Raw genomic sequence first — 19,627 nt, 5'->3', positions numbered from 1 at the left:
CTCCTGCTTCTAAGCAGACTATTGCTCGCTGGATTTGTAGCACAATTCAGCTGGCGCATTCTGCGGCTGGACTGCCGCATCCTAAATCAGTAAAAGCCCATTCCACAAGGAAGGTGGGCTCATCTTGGGCGGCTGCCCGAGGGGTCTCGGCTTTACAACTTTGCCGAGCTGCTACTTGGTCAGGGGCAAACACGTTTGCAAAATTCTACAAATTTGATACCCTGGCTGAGGAGGACCTTGAGTTCTCTCATTCGGTGCTGCAGAGTCATCCGCACTCTCCCGCCCGTTTGGGAGCTTTGGTATAATCCCCATGGTCCTTTCGGAGTTCCCAGCATTCACTAGGACGTCAGAGAAAATAAGATTTTACTCACCGGTAAATCTATTTCTCGTAGTCCGTAGTGGATGCTGGGCGCCCATCCCAAGTGCGGATTGTCTGCAATACTTGTACATAGTTATTGTTAACTAAAGGGTTATTGTTGAGCCATCTGTTGAGAGGCTCAGTTGTTTTCATACTGTTAAACTGGGTATAGTATCACGAGTTATACGGTGTGATTGGTGTGGCTGGTAAGAGTCTTACCCGGGATTCAAAATCCTTCCTTATTATGTCAGCTCGTCCGGGCACAGTGTCCTAACTGAGGCTTGGAGGAGGGTCATAGTGGGAGGAGCCAGTGCACACCAGGTGACCTAAAAGCTTTCTTTAGTTGTGCCCAGTCTCCTGCGGAGCCGCTATTCCCCATGGTCCTTTCGGAGTTCCCAGCATCCACTACGGACTACGAGAAATAGATTTACCGGTGAGTAAAATCTTATTTTTACATGTAAGAACCAAAATACCGTTATTGATACCAGATTTATGCGTGTATATACATGGAAGGTGCTGTCCTGGAGACTTCTGTCTTATTTCTAACCTATAGGATAGAGCACTTTTCTTATACCCTTCTGAGCCTTAGACGTACATATATTTACTGCAACTTTTTCTATTCTCTTTTTGTATAAGGTGCCTCTCACAATATATAGGAGGATATAATCTGTGCCAATAGCAGCTGTAGCTAGTAGTAATAAGTGTATTCCTGGACACAATTATAGTAGATGTTTAGTTACCAGAATATCCTCTGGCTGAATAACACCCTCCTCAGTCCAGCACATACATATTGGTGGCCATTTCATCCAGCACTTCTCAGTGGATTGCCAATAATTTAAGCAATTATAACACTTATAGCTATTCTACTGACAATATAATTAGTTGTAATAAATGTAGAACCCTTCCCAGGGAAGTAATTAGCGGTGGGCATGCGTTGCTGCCGAGCAGGGCAAACTCTAGTCTAGAGATCCATTGCCTGAAGCGTCTTTGGAGCGATCTGGGTGCCCAGCTGCTTCTTGGCACCAGCGGCAAAAGGCTGCAGTGCCATCTGGAGCGTCCTTGAGATGTTCAGCTACTCCTTGGTTTCACCCCCTCATTGAGATATCATGACATCACCCGTTTGAGGGCTGAGCTGGGCTATTGCCGGCACTCTCCCTTTTCCGGCATAAGAACCGATGTTCTTTTCATTGGTACGAATTAAGAGTGATCAGAAACTTTTGATTAATGCTCACACAATTAACATCATTATGTACTGTTTTATTGTTGTTTAGGCTCAGATCTTCAGGCCGTTGAAGTTCAACACAACATCTGTAATTAAAATTGCAGTTGAACCTGTTAACCCTTCAGAGTTGCCTAAGATGTTAGATGGGTTGAGGAAAGTCAACAAGAGTTACCCTTCTCTTACCACTAAGGTACTTCATTTTTTTCCCCCCATAAATTTATATTTGACAGGCCCTATCATGAGGCAGCTATGAAACTTGTTAATGTGTCAAGTATTTAAGAAATACCTGTGCCAGTATGCACTAATTATACAAGGTGTAAAATCCTGACCTGCTGAATACTGCTGCACCCATTATGTGACTGATATATATTATACATTGGTTGTTTGTGTCAAATGTAACTTTGTCTCTGTCCATGTGATCTGCACCTTAGTAAGTTTCTAGCTCTGTCTCTAGGTGGAGGAGTCTGGCGAGCATGTCATTCTTGGCACGGGAGAGCTGTACCTAGACTGTGTCATGCATGACCTGCGCAAGATGTATTCAGAGATTGACATTAAGGTGAGTTCTGAAATCGGGGGGGTAATTTTTTCATATACATGTACAATTGAGGCAAGCCATGTTATATTCCGTCCATCACATGGCTACCTGCTGCCAACTGTATGTAAGTAACACATCCACATTTCTCTGACGTCCTAGTGGATGCTGGGAACTCCGTAAGGACCATGGGGAATAGCAGGCTCCGAAGGAGGCTGGGCACTCTAGAAAGATTTATGACTACCTGGTGTGCACTGGCTCCTCCCACTATGACCCTCCTCCAAGCCTCAGTTAGATCTTGTGCCCGGCCGAGGTTGGATGCACACTAGGGGCTCTCCTGAGCCTCTAGAAAGAAAGTATAGAATGAGGTTTTTTATTTTCAGTGAGACCTGCTGGCAACAGGCTCACTGCAGCGAGGGACTAAGGGGAGAAGAAGCGAACTCGCCTGCTTGCAGCCGGATTGGGCTTCTTAGGCTACTGGACACCATTGGCTCCAGAGGGATCGACCGCAGGCCCAGTCCTTGGTGTTCGGTCCCGGAGCCGCGCCGCCGTCCCCCTTACAGAGCCAGAAGCAAGAAGAGGTCCGGAAAATCGGCGGCAGAAGACATCAGTCTTCACCAAGGTAGCGCACAGCACTGCAGCTGTGCGCCATTGCTCCTCATGCACACTTCACACTCCGGTCACTGAGGGTGCAGGGCGCTGGGGGGGGGGGCGCCCTGAGCAGCAATAAAAACACCTTGGCTGGCAAAAATACCACAATATATAGCCCCAGAGGCTATATATGTGGTAAATACCCCTGCCAGAATCCAGGAAAAAGCGGGAGAATAGGCCGCAGAAAAGGGGCGGAGCTATCTCCCTCAGACACACTGGCGCCATTTTCTCTTCACAGTGCAACTGGAAGAAAGCTCCCCAGGCTCTCCCCTGTAGTTTTCAGGCTCAAAGGGTTAAAAAGAGAGGGGGGGGGCACAAAATTTGGGCGCAATATTGTATATACAAGCAGCTATGGGGGAAAATTCACTCAGTTATAGTGTTAATCCCCACATTATATAGTGCTCTGGTGTGTGCTGGCATACTCTCTCTCTGTCTCCCCAAAGGGCTTTGTGGGTCCTGTCCTCAGTCAGAGCATTCCCTGTGTGTGTGCGGTGTGTCGGTACAGCTGTGTCGACAGGTTTGAGGAGGAGGCTTGTATAGTGACGGAGCAGATGCCGATAAGTGTGATGTCGCCCCCTGTGGGGCCGACACCAGAGTGGATGGTTAGGTAAAAGGTATTAACCGACAGTGTCAACTCCTTACTTAAAAGGGTGGATGACGTAACAGCTGTGGGACAGCCGGCTTCTCAGCCCGTGCCTGCCCAGGCGTCTCAGAGGCCATCAGGGGCTCAAAAACGCCCGCTCATTCAGATGGCAGACACAGATGTCGACACGGAGTCTGACTCCAGTGTCGACTAGGTTGAGACATACACAATCCACTAGGAACATCCGTGACTTGATCCCGGCAATAAAAAAAATGTGTTACACATTTATGACATTAACCTCTAAAAAAAAAATGGGTTTTTATGTTTGGGGAGAAAAAGCAGGCAGTGTTTTGTTCCCCCATCAGATGAATGAATGAAGTGTGTGAAAAGCGTGGGTTCCCCCTGATAAGAAACTGGTAATTTCTAAAAAGTTACTGATGGCGTACCTTTTCCCGCCAGGGGATAAGTTACGCTGGGAGATATCCCCTAGGGTGGATAAGGCGCTCACACGGTTGTCAAAATAGGTTTGGCACTGCCGTTTTAGGAACGGCCACTTTGAAGGTACCTGTTGATAAAAAGCAGGAGGCTATCCTGAAGTCTGTATTTAGAAACATAGAAACATAGAATTTGTCGGCAGATAAGAACCACTTGGCCCATCTAGTCTGCCCCTTTTTTTTTTTTTTTTATATATTATTTTTTTTTATCACTAACCTTATTTGATCCTTATTTCTTTGTAAGGATATCCTTATGTCTATCCCATGCATGTTTAAATTGCTCTACTGTCTTAGCCTCTACCACCTCTGATGGGAGGCTATTCCACTTGTCCACTACCCTTTCTGTGAAATAATTTTTCCGCAAATTTCCCCTGAACCTCCACCCCTCCAGTCTCAGTGCATGTCCTCGTGTCCTATTGCTTCTCTTCATTTGGAGAATGTTTCCCTCCTGGACTTTGTTAAAACCCTTCATATATTTGAAAGTTTCTATCATGTCCCCCCTTTCTCTTCTCTGCTCCAAACTATACATATTGAGATTTCTTAGTCTTTCTGGGTATGTTTTGTGATGTAGGCCATGCACCATTTTAGTTGCCCTCCTTTGTACAGTTTCTAATGTATTAATATCCTTTTGAAGATATGGCCTCCAGAACTGAATACAGTATTCTAGATGAGGCCGTACCAATGACCTATACAGTGGCATTATTACTTCTTTCTTTCTGCTGCTGATTCCTCTCCCAATGCAGCCAAGCATCTGACTAGCCTTCCTCATTGCCTTGTTACATTGCTTACCTGCCTTTAAGTCATCTGAAATAGTGACTCCTAGATCCCTTTCCTCCTCAGTAGTTTCCAGTATAGTGCCATTAATACTGTATTTAGCTTTAGGATTTTTGAGACCCAAGTGCATGATTTTGCATTTTTTGGCATTAAACTGTAATTGCCAGACTCTTGACCATTCCTCTAGTCTACCTAGATCCTCAATCATTTGTTTTACCCCACCTGATGTGTCTACCCTGTTGCATACCTTTGTGTCATCTGCAAAAAGGCATACTTTCCCTTTAATCCCATTTGCAAGGTCACCAATAAAGATATTGAAAAGCACTGGTCCAAGTACAGATCCCTGGGGTACTCCACTGGTAACATTTCCCTCCTGTGAATGCACTCCATTTACCACAACTCTCTGTTTTCTATCCTTCAACCAAGATCTTATCCATTCAATAATCCTAATATCCAATCCCAAACTTTCAAGTTTATTTAGCAGTCTGCGATGTGGAACTGTGTCAAAAGCCTTACTAAAGTCAAGATAAGCTATATCCATGGCTCCACCTTTATCCATCACTTTAGTCACACAATCAAAAAAGTCAATAAGATTTGTTTGACATGATCTTCCCCCAGTGAATCCATGCTGTTTGGGATCCAGTAAATTGCCGGATTTGAGATGATCTACAACTCTTTCTTTTAAGAGTGTTTCCATCAATTTCCCTACTACTGATGTAAGACTCACTGGTCTGTAGTTGTTTGCCTCTTCCTTGCTTCCACTTTTGTGCAGTGGGACTACGTTTGCTCTTTTCCAGTCCCCTGGAATTTCTCCTGTAGCTAATGACTGGTTGAATAATTCTGTCAATGGTGCTACCAGCACCTCTCAGGTACTAGACTGAAACCTGCAGAGCGTGCTGCTGCAGCGTGGTCGGTGACCCTGTCAAACATACTAGTTTGCTAACATGAGAACATATTAAAGACGTCGTCTTATATATGAGGGATGCACAGAGGGATATTTTGCCGGCTGGCATCCAAAATGAATGTAATGTCCATTCTGTCAGGAGGGTATTAGAGACCTGTCACTGGACAGGTGATGCTGCCCTTAAAAGGCGCATAGAGATTCTGCCTTATAAGGGTGAGGAATTATTTGGGGATGGTCTCTGGGACCTCGTATCCGCAGCAACAGCTGGGAAGAAATATTTTTACCTCAAGTTTCCTCACAGACTAAGAAAGCACTGTATTATCTGGTACAGTCCTTTCGGCTTCAGAAAAGCAAGCGGGTCAATGGCGCTTCCTTTCTGTACAGAGACAAGGGAAGAGGGAAAAAGCTGCACCAGTCAGCCTATTCCCAGAATCATAATTCTTCTCTCGCTTCCTCTGAGTCCACAGCATGACGCGGGGGCTCCACAGGTGTAGCCAGGTACGGTGGGGGGCCGTCTCAAAAATTTCAGCGATCAGTGGGCTCGCTCACAGGTGGATCCCTGTTTCATTCAAGTAGTATTTCAGGGGTACATGCTGGAATTCGATATGTCTTCCCCCCGCCGTTTCCTCAAATATGCCTTGCCGACAACTCCCTCAGGCAGGGAGGCTGTGCTAGAGGCAATTAATAAGCTGTATTCCCAGCAGGTAATACTTAAGGTGCCCCTACTCCAACAAGGACGGGGTTACTATTCCACACGGTTTTGGGGTACCGAAACCACATGGTTCGGTGTGACCCTTTTTTATATTTAAAATCCTTGAACACATACATAAAAAATTCAAGTTCAAGATGGATTCGCTCAGGGCGGTTATTGCAAGCCTGGACGAGGGGGATTACATGGTATCCCGGGACATCAAGGATGCTTACCTGCATGTCCCTATTTACTATCCTCGCCAGGAGTACCTCAGATTGTGGTACAGGATTACCATTACCAAGTCCAGACTCTGCCGTTTGGACTGTACAGGGCACCGAGGGTGTTACCATGGTAATGGCCGGAATGAGGATACTCCTTCGAAAAGGGGAGTTTTTAATTATCCCGTATTTGGACAATCTCCTTATAAGGGCGAGGTCCAAGGAGCAGTTGCTAGTCGGGGTAGCACTATTTTGGAAAGTGCTACAACAGCACGGTTGGATTCTAAACAGTCCAGAGTCACAGCTGGTTCCTACGACACGTCTACTGTTCCTGGGGATGGTTCTGGACACAGACCAGAAATAAGTGTTTCTCCAGGAGGAGAAAGCCAAGGAGCTGTCATCTCTAGTCAGAGACCTCCTGAAGCCAAAACAGTTATCGGTGCATCATTGCACGCGAGTCCTGGGAAAAATGATAGCTTCCTACGAAGCAATCCCATTCGGCAGGTTCCATGCAAGAACTTTTCAGGGGGACCTGTTAGACAAGTGGTCCGGGTCGCATCTTCAGATGCTTTAGGCTGATAACCCTGTCTCCAAGGACCAGGGTATCTCTACTGTAGTGGCTGCAGAGGGCCCATCTTTAAGAGGGCCGCAGGTTCGACATACAGGACTAGGTGACCATGGATGCCAGCCTTTGAGGCTGGGGGGCAGTCACACAGGGAAGAACCTTCCAGGGACTTTGGTCAAGTCAGGTGACTTCCCTACATAAATATTCTGGAACAGAGGGACATTTACAATGCCCTGAGTCAGGCAAGGCCTCTGCTTCAAAACCAGCCGGTCCTGATCCAATCAGGCAACATCACGGCAGTCGCCCATGTAAACCAACAGGGCGGCACAAGAAGCAGGATGGCGATGGCAGAAGCCACAAGGATTCTCCGATGGGCGGAAAATCATGTGTTAACACTGTCAGCAGTGTTCATTCCCGGAGTGGACAACTGGGAAGCAGATCTTCTCAGCAGACACGACTTCCACCCGAGAGTGTGGGGACTTCATCCAGAAGTCTTCCAAAGGATTGTACACCATTGGGAAAGGCCACAGGTGGACATGAAGGCGTCCCGCCTCAACAAAAAGCTATAAAAGATATTGCGCCAGGTCAAGGGACCTTCAGGCGATAGCTGTGGACGCTCTGGTAACACCGTGGGTGTACCAGTCGGTTTATGTGTTCCCCCCTCTGCCTCTCATACCAAAGTTACTGAGCATAATAAGAAGGCGAGGAGTAAGAACGATACTCGTGGTTCCGGATTGGCCAAGAAGAGCCTGGTACCCAGAACTTCAAGAAACTATATATCAGAGGACCCATGGCCTCTGCCGCTCAGACAGGACCTGCTGCAGCAGGGGCCCTGTCTGTTCCAAGACTTACCGCGGCTACGTTTTGATGGCATGGCGGTTGAACGCTGGATCCTAAAGGAAAAGGGCATTCTGGAGGAAGTCATTCCTACGCTGATTCAAGCCAGGAAAGATGTTACTGCAAAACATTATCACCGCATATGGCGGAAATATGTTGCTTGGTGTGAGGCCAAAAAGGCCCCAACAGAGGAATTTCAACTAGGTCGATTTCTGCATTTCCTACAAGCAGGAGTGTCTATGGGCCTAAAATTAGGCTCCATTAAGATACAGATCTCGGCTCTGTCGATTTTCTTCCAGAAAAAATTAGCTTCAGTACCTGAAGTTCAGACATTGTAAAAGGAGTGATGCATATTCAGCCCCCAGTTGTGCCTCCAGTGGCACCTTGGGATCTCAACGTGGTGTTGAGTTTTCTTAAAATCACATTGGTTTGAACCACTAAAAACCGTGGATCTAAAATATCTCACGTTGAAAGTGGTCATGTTATTGGCCTTGGTTTCGGCCAGGCGTGTATCAGAATTGGCGGCTTTGTCATATAAAAGTCCTTATCTGATTTTCCATATGGATAGGGCAGAATTGAGGACTCGTCCCCAGTTTCTCCTTAAGGCGGTATCAGTTTTTCACTTGAACCAACCTATTGTGGTGCTTGCAGCTGCTAGGGACTTGGAGGATTCCAAGTTACTGGACGTAGTCAGGGCCTTGAAAAATTATGTTTCCAGGACGGCTAGAGTCAGGAAAATTGACTCGCTATTTATCCTGTATGCACCCAACAGGCTGGGTGCTCCTGCTTCTAAGCAGACTATCGCTCGCTGGATCTGTGACACGATTCAGCAGGAGCATTCTGCGGCTGGACTGCCGCATCCTAAATCAGTGAAAGCCCATTCCACAGGGAAGGGGGGCTCATCTTGGGCGGCTGCCCGAGGGGTCTCGGCTTTACAACTTTGCCGAGCTGTTACTTGGTCAGGGGCAAACACGTTTGCAAAATTCTACAAAATTGATACCCTGGCTGAGGTGGACCTTGAGTTCTCTCATTCGGTGCTGCAGAGTCATCCGCACTCTCCCGCCCGTTTGGGAGCTTTGGTATAATCCCCATGGTCCTTACGGAGTTCCCAGCATCCACTAGGACGTCGGAGAAAATAAGATTTTACTCACCGGTAAATCTATTTCTCGTAGTCCGTAGTGGATGCTGGGCGCCCATCCCAAGTGCGGATTGTCTGCAATACTTGTAAATAGTTATTGCTAACTAAAGGGTTATTGTTGAGCCATCTGTTGAGAGGCTCAGTTGTTTTCATACTGTCAAACTGGATATAGTATCACGAGTTGTACGGTGTGATTGGTGTGGCTGGTATGAGTCTTACCCGGGATTCAAAATCCTTCCTTATTATGTCAGCTCGTCCGGGCACAGTGTCCTAACTGAGGCTTGGAGGAGGGTCATAGTGGGAGGAGCCAGTGCACACCAGGTAGTCATAAATCTTTCTAGAGTGCCCAGCCTCCTTCGGAGCCCGCTATTCCCCATGGTCCTTACGGAGTTCCCAGCATCCACTACGGACTACGAGAAATAGATTTACCGGTGAGTAAAATCTTATTTTTATATATAATTGTTTTTTTTTAAATTGTATAATCAAAATGAACTCTTTACTTTTAGGTGGCAGATCCAGTGGTGACGTTTTGTGAGACCGTCGTGGAAACGTCATCACTGAAGTGTTTTGCTGAGACTCCAAATAAAAAGTAAGGCCCCAATGGGTTTCAATATACTACTAGCCATTCTAAAATCTCAAATGTATGATGGGACTAATGCTGTTTGAGGGACACTGGAACCTTGGATCATCCAGGAGTTTGTGCACTTAAAAGATATCTAAACCCTCCCTTAATATTTCTTAGCTTGCCGAGTTCTAAATTTTCTTTGAATGTCATCATGGCCAATTTTGAACCTAAGCTACCTAAAAGTTCCACTTAGGGTGGGTAGGTTCAAGATGGTGCATTGGAGATATGTCAAACCACTTGGTGTAGAAAGAGTTTATGGTCTCCATGTACATCAGAGGTGTGTGATGCATGTGGCCCCCAGCCTGGTACAGCGCCAAGAGGGTTCACAAAGATCTGGTGGTTTATTGCTGTTCTTCTGAAGAGTAGTATCTGTGACTTCATGTGCACCTGTCTTAATTGCAAATCCCCCTTAAGTTTGACTGCATTTTCTCTACCCTGTTCTACCTGTCGTTTGCGGTTTCAAATCTGCATATGTATGTCATTATTCACTTTTGTGTGGGCATGCAGAGTACAAGTAGACCAATGAACAGACCAGCTCTGCACCCCTCCTTTTCACATCTTTAATTTAATCGCATGTATGAATGTGCTTCTCTTTGCTCACGTTGTTATATTTGTCCCTAGGAATAAAATTACAATGATTGCTGAGCCATTGGAGAAAGGTCTGGCGGAGGACATTGAAAATGAAGTGGTACAGATATCATGGAACAGGTACAATTTATTAGATGTGCGAGACTGCATTGTGCATGATAGAACAGAAACGTTAATCTAAAGGGCCCTACACATTGACCGATCCGCTGCCGAGCTGCTCGACGGTGGATACGGTCGACGGGCGACCCGGCGGCGTGGGGCAGTGATGGGGGGAGTGACGTTTCTTCACTCCCCCCGTCACCCGGCTCCATAGAAGTGCAGGCAAATATGGACGAGATCGTCCATATTGGCCTGCATGCACAGCCGACGGGTCACCAGCGATGAACGAGCGCGGGGCCGCGCATCGTTCATCGCTGTTGCCTCCACACTGCACAATATGAATGGTATCTCGTTCATTAATGAACAAGATCGTTCATATCTTGCAGTCAGATCGCCCAGTGTGTAGGGCCTTATAAGTCCCATAAAGCAGATCCTCCAACATGATCCCTTGTCCCATTTCATCAGGTACAAATGCTTTGCTCCTGGGCTTCCTCCTTACATTATGACTATCACCTGTGTTGAAACGCCTTTCTCATCAATGTACTAGCTCAACACAGGTAATGGCAAATCATAAATTAAGAGGGAAGCCCAGGAGCAGAGCATTTTGTGCCTGATGGAAGGTGTCATGTTGTATGGTCTGATTTGGCATGGTGTGTTGCCAGAGATACCGCAATAACATCTATATAATGTATTAACTTTTCAGATGATGTGAACAGAAACTTCATGTTAGTGGGAAAATATCACATTTTGTACATTAAATGGGGTTATTTGAAATACATTTTTCTCTGACGTCCTAGTGGATGCTGGGGACTCCGTAAGGACCACAGGGGGATAGCGGCTCCGCAGGAGACTGGGCACATCTAAAGAAAGCTTTAGGACTAACTGGTGTGCACTGGCTCCTCCCCCTATGACCCTCCTCCAAGCCTCAGTTAGATTTCTGTGCCCGATGAGAAGGGTGCACACTAGGGGCTCTCCTGAGCTTCTTAGTGAAAGTTTTAGTTTAGGTTTGTTATTTTCAGTGAGACCTGCTGGCAACAGGCTCCCTGCATCGAGGGACTAAGGGGAGAAGAAGCGAACTCACCTGCGTGCAGAGTGGATTGGGCTTCTTGGCTACTGGACATTAGCTCCAGAGGGACGATCACAGGCCCAGCCTGGATGGGTCCCGGAGCCGCGCCGCCGGCCCCCTTACAGAGCCAGAAGAGCGAAGAGGTCCGGAAAAATCGGGGGCAGAAGACGTTCCTGTCTTCAATAAGGTAGCGCACAGCACTGCAGCTGTGCGCCATTGCTCTCAGCACACTTCATACTCCGGTCACTGAGGGTGCAGGGCGCTGGGGGGGGCGCCCTGAGACGCAATAAAACATGATAAAAATACCTTACATGGCAAAAAAGACATCACATATAGCTCCTGGGCTATATGGATGCATTTAACCCCTGCCAGAATATACAGAAAAACGGGTGATAAGGCCGCCGAAAAGGGGGCGGAGCCTATCTCCTCAGCACACTGGCGCCATTTTCCCTCACAGCTCAGTTGGAGGGAAGCTCCCTGGCTCTTCCCTGCAGTCACTACACTACAGAAAGGGTTAAAAAAAGAGAGGGGGGCACTAATTAGGCGCAGTATTAAAACATACAGCAGCTATAAGGGGAAAAACACTTATATAAGGTTATCCCTGTATGTGTATATATATATATATATATATAGCGCTCTGGTGTGTGCTGGCAAACTCTCCCTCTGTCTCCCCAAAGGGCTAGTGGGGTCCTGTCCTCTATCAGAGCATTCCCTGTGTGTGTGTGTGCTGTGTGTCGGTACGTTTGTGTCGACATGTATGAGGAGAAAAATTATGTGGAGACGGAGCAGAGTGTCTGTAACAGTGATGTCACCACCTAGGGGGTCGACACCTGAGTGGATGTACTGTTGAAAATTACGTGACAGTGTCAGCTCTGTATAAAAAAACAGTGGTTGACATAAGACAGCCGGCTACTCAGCTTGTGCCTGTCCAGACGTCTCATAGGCCGTCAAAGCGCCCGTTACCTCAGATGGCAGATACAGACGCCGACACGGATACTGACTCCTGTGTCGACGGTGAAGAGACAATCGTGATTTCCAGTAGGGCCACACGTTACATGATTGAGACAATGGAAAATGTTTTATACATTTCTGATAATACGAGTACCACCAAAAAGGGGTATTAGGTTCGGTGAGGGAAAAACTACCTGTAGTTTTCTCTAACGTCCTAAGTGGATGCTGGGGACTCCGTCAGGACCATGGGGAATAGCGGCTTCGCAGGAGACAGGGCACAAAAATAAAGCTTTAGGATCAGGTGGTGTGTACTGGCTCCTCCCCCTATGACCCTCCTCCAAGCCTCAGTTAGGTTTTTGTGCCCGTCCGAGCAGGGTGCAATCTAGGTGGCTCTCTTAAAGAGCTGCTTAGAAAAAGTTTTTTAGGTTTTTTATTTTCAGTGAGTCCTGCTGGCAACAGGCTCACTGCATCGAGGGACTTAGGGGAGAGAATTTCAACTCACCTGCGTGCAGGATGGATTGGATTCTTAGGCTACTGGACACCGTTAGCTCCAGAGGGAGTCGGAACACAGGTCTCACCCTGGGGTTCGTCCCGGAGCCGCGCCGCCGACCCCCCTTACAGATGCTGAAGATTGAAGGTCCGGAAACAGGCGGCAGAAGGCTCTTCAGTCTTCATGAAGGTAGCGCACAGCACTGCAGCTGTGCGCCATTGTTGTCACACACTTCACACCAAGCGGTCACGGAGGGTGCAGGGCGCTGCTGGGGGCGCCCTGGGCAGCAATATTTTATTACCTTAAGGCAAAAGAATACATCACATATAGCCATTAAGGCTATATGTTTGTATTTAACCCATGCCAATTATCTAAATCCACGGGAGGAAAGCCCGCCGAAATAGGGGGCGGGGCTTATTCTCCTCAGCACACAGCGCCATTTTCCTGCTCAGCTCCGCTGTGAGGAAGGCTCCCAGGACTCTCCCCTGCACTGCACTACAGAAACAGGGTAAAACAGAGAGGGGGGGCATTTTTTGGCGATATACTGGATATATTTAAGCTGCTATAAGGAACAACACTTATATAAGGTTGTTCCCATATATATTATAGCGCTTGGGTGTGTGCTGGCAAACTCTCCCTCTGTCTCCCCAAAGGGCTAGTGGGGTCCTGTCTTCGATAAGAGCATTCCCTGTGTGTCTGCTGTGTGTCGGTACGTGTGTGTCGACATGTATGAGGACGATGTTGGCGTGGAGGCAGAGCAATTGCCGATAATGGTGATGTCACCCCCCAGGGAGTCGACACCGGAATGGATGGCTTTGTTTATGGAATTACGTGATAATGTCAGCACATTACAAAAATCAGTTGACGACATGAGACGGCCGGCAAACCAGTTAGTACCTGCCCAGGCGTCTCAGACACCGTCAGGGGCTGTAAAGCGCCCTTTACCTCAGTCGGTCGACACAGACCCAGACACTGAATCTAGTGTCGACGGTGATGAAACAAACGTATTTTCAAGTAGGGCCACACGTTATATGATCACGGCAATGAAGGAGGCTTTGCATATCTCTGATGCTGCAAGTACCACAAAAAGGGGTATTATGTGGGGGGTGAAAAAACTACCTGTAGTGTTTCCTGAATCAGAGGAATTAAATGATGTATGTGATGAAGCGTGGTTTAACCCAGATAGAAAAATGCTAATTTCAAAAAAGTTATTAGCATTATACCCTTTCCCGCCAGAGGTTAGGGCGCGCTGGGAAACACCCCCTAGGGTGGATAAGGCGCTCACACGCTTATCAAAACAAGTGGCGTTACCGTCTCCGGATACGGCCGCCCTCAAGGATCCAGCAGATAGGAGACTGGAAACTACCCTAAAAAGTATATACACACATACTGGTGTTATACTGCGACCGGCCATCGCCTCAGCCTGGATGTGCAGTGCTGGGGTCGTCTGGTTGGATTCCCTGACTGAAAATATTGATACCCTGGATAGGGACAGTATTTTATTGACTATAGAGCAATTAAAGGATGCTTTCCTTTATATGCGAGATGCGCAGAGAGATATTTGCACTCTGGCATCGAGAGTAAATGCGATGTCCATATCTGCCAGAAGGAGTTTATGGACGCGACAGTGGTCAGGTGATGCGGATTCCAAACGACATATGGAAGTATTGCCGTATAAAGGGGAGGAATTATTTGGCGTCGGTCTATCGGATCTGGTGGCCACGGCAACTGCCGGAAAATCCACCTTTTTACCTCAGACCCCCTCCCAACAGAAAAAGACACCGTCTTTTCAGCCGCAGTCCTTTCGGTCCTATAAGAACAAGCGGACAAAAGGACAGTCATATCTGCCTAGGGGCAGAGGAAGGGGTAAGAGAGGGCAGCAAGCAGCCCCTGCCCAGGAACAGAAGCCCTCCCAGGGTTCTGCAAAGCCCTCAGCATGACGCTGGGGCCTTACAAGCGGACTCAGGAACGGTGGGGGGTCGACTCAAGAATTTCAGCGCACAGTGGGCTTGCTCACAGGTGGACCCCTGGATTCTGCAGGTAGTATCTCAGGGTTACAGGTTGGAATTCGAGAAGTCTCCCCCTCGCCGGTTCCTAAAGTCTGCTTTGCCAACGTCTCCCTCAGACAGGGCGACGGTATTGAAAGCCATTCACAAGCTGTTTGCTCAGCAGGTGATAGTCAAGGTACCCCTCCTACAACAGGGAAAGGGGTATTACTCCACGCTATTTGTGGTACCGAAGCCGGACGGCTCGGTAAGACCTATTCTAAATCTGAAATCTTTGAACCTGTACATACAAAAATTCAAGTTCAAGATGGAGTCACTCAGAGCAGTGATAGCGAATCTGGAAGAAGGGGACTTTATGGTGTCCCTGGACATAAAGGATGCTTACCTGCATGTCCCAATTTGCCCTTCACATCAAGGGTACCTCAGGTTCGTGGTGCAAAACTGTCATTATCAGTTTCAGACGCTGCCGTTTGGATTGTCCACGGCACCTCGGGTCTTTACCAAGGTAATGGCCGAAATGATGATTCTTCTGCGAAGAAGAGGCGTATTAATTATCCCTTACTTGGACGATCTCCTGATAAGGGCAAGGTCCAGAGAACAGCTGGAGGACGGAGTAGCACTAACCCAAGTAGTGCTGCAACAACACGGGTGGATTCTGAATTTTCCAAAATCTCAGTTGACCCCGACAACACGTCTGCTGTTCCTGGGAATGATTCTGGACACGGTTCAGAAAAAGGTGTTTCTTCCGGAGGAGAAAGCCAGGGAGTTATCCGAACTTGTCAGGAACCTCCGAAAACCAGGGACAGTGTCTGTACATCAATGCACAAGAGTCCTGGGATAGATGGTGGCTTCTTACGAAGCGATTCCATTCGGCAGATTCCACGCACGAACTTTTCAGTGGGATCTGCTGGACAAATGGTCCGGATCGCATCTGCAGATGCATCAGCGGATAACCTTATCGCCACGGACAAGGGTGTCTCTTCTGTGGTGGTTGCAGAGTGCTCATCTGTTAGAGGGCCGCAGATTCGGCATACAGGACTGGGTCCTGGTGACCACGGATGCCAGTCTGAGAGGCTGGGGAGCGGTCACACAAGGAAGAAACTTCCAGGGAGTATGGTCAAGCCTGGAGATGTCTCTTCACATAAATATACTGGAGCTAAGAGCGATTTACAATGCTCTAAGTCTGGCAAAACCCCTGCTTCAGGGTCAGCCGGTGTTGATCCAGTCGGACAACATCACGGCAGTCGCCCACGTAAACAGACAGGGCGGCACAAGAAGCAGGACAGCAATGGCAGAAGCTGCAAGGATTCTTCGCTGGGCGGAAGATCATGTGATAGCACTGTCAGCAGTATTCATTCCGGGAGTGGACAACTGGGAAGCAGACTTCCTCAGCAGACACGATCTACACCCGGGAGAGTGGGGACTTCATCCAGAAGTCTTCCACATGATTGTGAACCGTTGGGAAAAACCAATGGTGGATATGATGGCGTCCCGCCTCAACAAAAAACTGGACAGGTATTGCGCCAGGTCAAGAGATCCTCAGGCAATAGCTGTGGACGCTCTGGTAACACCGTGGGTGTTCCAGTCAGTGTATGTGTTCCCTCCTCTGCCTCTCATACCAAAAGTACTGAGAATTATACGGCAGAAGGGAGTAAGAACGATACTAGTGGCTCCGGATTGGCCAAGAAGAACTTGGTACCCGGAACTTCAAGAGATGCTCACGGAGGATCCGTGGCCTCTACCTCTAAGACGGGACCTGCTTCAGCAGGGACCGTGTCTATTCCAAGACTTACCGCGGCTGCGTTTGACGGCATGGCGGTTGAACGCCGAATTCTAAAGGAAAAAGGCATTCCGGAAGAGGTCATTCCTACACTGGTAAAAGCCAGGAAGGAGGTGACTGCACAACATTATCACCGCATTTGGAGAAAATATGTTGCGTGGTGTGAGGCCAGGAAGGCCCCCACGGAGGAATTTCAACTGGGTCGATTCCTACATTTCCTGCAAACAGGATTGTCTATGGGCCTCAAATTGGGGTCCATTAAGGTTCAAATTTCGGCCCTGTCGATTTTCTTCCAGAAAGAATTGGCTTCAGTTCCTGAAGTCCAGACCTTTGTAAAAGGAGTACTACATATACAGCCCCCGGTTGTGCCCCCAGTGGCACCGTGGGATCTTAATGTAGTCTTGGATTTTCTCAAATCCCATTGGTTTGAGCCGCTCAAATCGGTGGAGCTGAAGTATCTCACATGGAAAGTAACCATGCTACTGGCCCTGGTTTCAGCCAGGAGAGTATCAGAATTGGCGGCTTTATCATATAAGAGCCCATATCTGATTTTCCATACGGACAGGGCAGAACTGCGGACGCGTCCTCATTTTCTGCCTAAGGTGGTGTCAGCGTTTCACCTGAACCAGCCTATTGTGGTGCCTGCGGCTACTAACGAGTTGGAGGATTCCAAGTTGTTGGACGTGGTCCGGGCATTGAAAATATATATTTCAAGAACGGCGGGAGTCAGAAAGTCTGACTCACTGCTTATATTGTATGCACCCAACAAGATGGGTGCTCCTGCTTCTAAGCAGACGATTGCTCGTTGGATTTGTAGCACAATTCAACTTGCACATTCTGTGGCAGGCTTGCCACAACCTAAATCTGTCAAGGCCCATTCCACAAGGAAAGTGGGCTCATCCTGGGCGGCTGCCCGGGGAGTCTCGGCATTACAACTCTGCCGAGCTGCTACTTGGTCAGGGGCAAATATGTTTGCAAAATTCTACAAATTTGATACCCTGGCTGAGGAGGACCTTGAGTTCTCTCATTCGGTGCTGCAGAGTCATCCGCACTCTCCCGCCCGTTTGGGAGCTTTGGTATAATCCCCATGGTCCTGACGGAGTCCCCAGCATCCACTTAGGACGTCAGAGAAAATAAGAATTTACTTACCGATAATTCTATTTCTCGTAGTCCGTAGTGGATGCTGGGCGCCCATCCCAAGTGCGGATTGTCTGCAATACTTGTACATAGTTATTGTTACAAAAAAATCGGGTTGTTATTTGTTGTGAGCCGTCTGTTCAGAGGCTCCTACGTTTGTCATACTGTTAACTGGGTTCAGATCACAAGTTATACGGTGTGATTGGTGTGGCTGGTATGAGTCTTACCCGGGGTTCAATATCCTTCCTTATTGTGTACGCTCGTCCGGGCACAGTATCCTAACTGAGGCTTGGAGGAGGGTCATAGGGGGAGGAGCCAGTACACACCACCTGATCCTAAAGCTTTATTTTTGTGCCCGGTCTCCTGCGGAGCCGCTATTCCCCATGGTCCTGACGGAGTCCCCAGCATCCACTACGGACTACGAGAAATAGAATTATCGGTAAGTAAATTCTTATTTTCCTGAATCTGAGAAATAAAATGAGGTGTGTGATGATGCGTGGGTTTCCCCCCGATAACAGTTGATAATTTCTTAAAAAGTATTGGCTGTATACCCTTTCCCGCCAGAGGTTAGGGTGCGTTGGGAAACACCCCCTAGGGGGGATAAGGCGCTCACACGCTTGTAAGAACAAGGGCTCTACCCTCTCATGAGATGGCCGCCCTTAAGGATCCTGCTGATAGAAAGCAGGAGGGTATCCAAAAATGTATTCACACACATACTGGCGTTATACTGCGACCAGCAATCGCCTCAGCCTGGAGGTGCAGTGCTGGGTTGGCATGGTCGGATTCCCTGACTGGAAATATTGATATCCTAGATAAGGATAGTATATTATTGCCTATAGAGCATTTCAAAGATGCATTTCTATATATGCAGGATGCACAGCGGAATATTTGCCGACTGGCATCAAGTATAAGTGCGTTGTCCAATTCTACCAGTAAAATGGTCAGGTGATGCGGATTCCAAACGGCATTTGGAAGTATTGCCTTTGAAAGGGGACATTTGGGGTCGGTCTTTTAGACCTGGTGGCCACGGCAACAACTGGGAAATCCACGTTTGTACCCCAGGTCGCCTCTCAAAATAAGACGCCGTATTATCAGGCGCAGTCCTTTGTTGGCAAGCGGACAAAAGGTTCCTCTTTTCTGCTCGTGACAGAGGGAGAGGAAAAAGGCTGAAGAGATTACCCAGTTCCCAGGAACAGAAATCCTTTCCCGCCTCTGCAAAGCCCTCAGTATGACGCTAGGGCCTTACAAGCTCAGGCACGGTGGGGGCCCGTTCTCAATGAATTTCAGTGCGCAGTGGGCTCACTCGCAAGTAGACCCCTGGATCCTTCAGGTAATATCTCAAGGGTACATATTGAAATTCGAGACGTCTCCCCCTCGCCGTTTCCAAAAGTCGGCTTTACCGACGTCTCCCTCTGACAGGGAGGCAGTTTTGGAAGCCATTCACAAGCTGTATTCCCAGCAGGTGATAATCAAGGTACCCCTCCTGCAACAGGGAACGGGGTATTATTCCACACTATTGTGGTACCGAAGCCAGACGGCTCGGTGAGACCGATTCTAAATCTAAAATCTTTGAACACTTACATACAGAGGTTCAAATTCAAGATTGAGTCACTCAGAGCAGTGATTGCGAACCTGGAAGAAGGGGACTACATGATGTCTCGGGACATCAAGGATGCTTACCTTCATGTCAAAATTTACCCTTCTCACCAAGGGTACCTCAGGTTATGGTACAGAACTGTCACTATCAGTTCAGACGCTGCCGTAGGGATGGTCCACGACACCCCGGGTCTTTACCAAGGTAATGGCCGAAATGATATCCCTTCGAAGGAAGGGAATTTTAGTTATCCCTTACTTGGACGATTCCCTGATAAGGGTAAGATCCAGGGAACAGTTGGAAGTCGGTGTAGCACTATCTCAG

The 19,627-nt window shown here is 47.9% G+C and overlaps 1 protein-coding gene across 2 annotated transcripts in view; it reads left to right on the top strand.

Moving 5' to 3' along the window:
• Nucleotides 1–19,627, top strand: part of EFTUD2 (elongation factor Tu GTP binding domain containing 2) — a 105,537-nt gene that overhangs the window by 71,629 nt on the left and 14,281 nt on the right. For both annotated transcript variants that reach the window (XM_063959978.1, XM_063959977.1), the window contains exons 18-21: nucleotides 1,630–1,770; nucleotides 2,035–2,136; nucleotides 9,474–9,556; nucleotides 10,214–10,300. In XM_063959978.1, coding sequence (XP_063816048.1) covers nucleotides 1,630–1,770; nucleotides 2,035–2,136; nucleotides 9,474–9,556; nucleotides 10,214–10,300 — 413 coding nt within the window. The remainder of the gene's footprint in view (nucleotides 1–1,629; nucleotides 1,771–2,034; nucleotides 2,137–9,473; nucleotides 9,557–10,213; nucleotides 10,301–19,627) is intronic.

The sequence above is a fragment of the Pseudophryne corroboree genome, chromosome 3, assembly GCF_028390025.1.
Source record: "Pseudophryne corroboree isolate aPseCor3 chromosome 3, aPseCor3.hap2, whole genome shotgun sequence".
Classification (NCBI taxonomy): Eukaryota; Metazoa; Chordata; class Amphibia; order Anura; family Myobatrachidae; genus Pseudophryne; species Pseudophryne corroboree.
The sequence above is the reverse complement of the archived record's forward strand: the minus strand, read 5'-3'. Positions and strand labels throughout refer to the sequence as shown.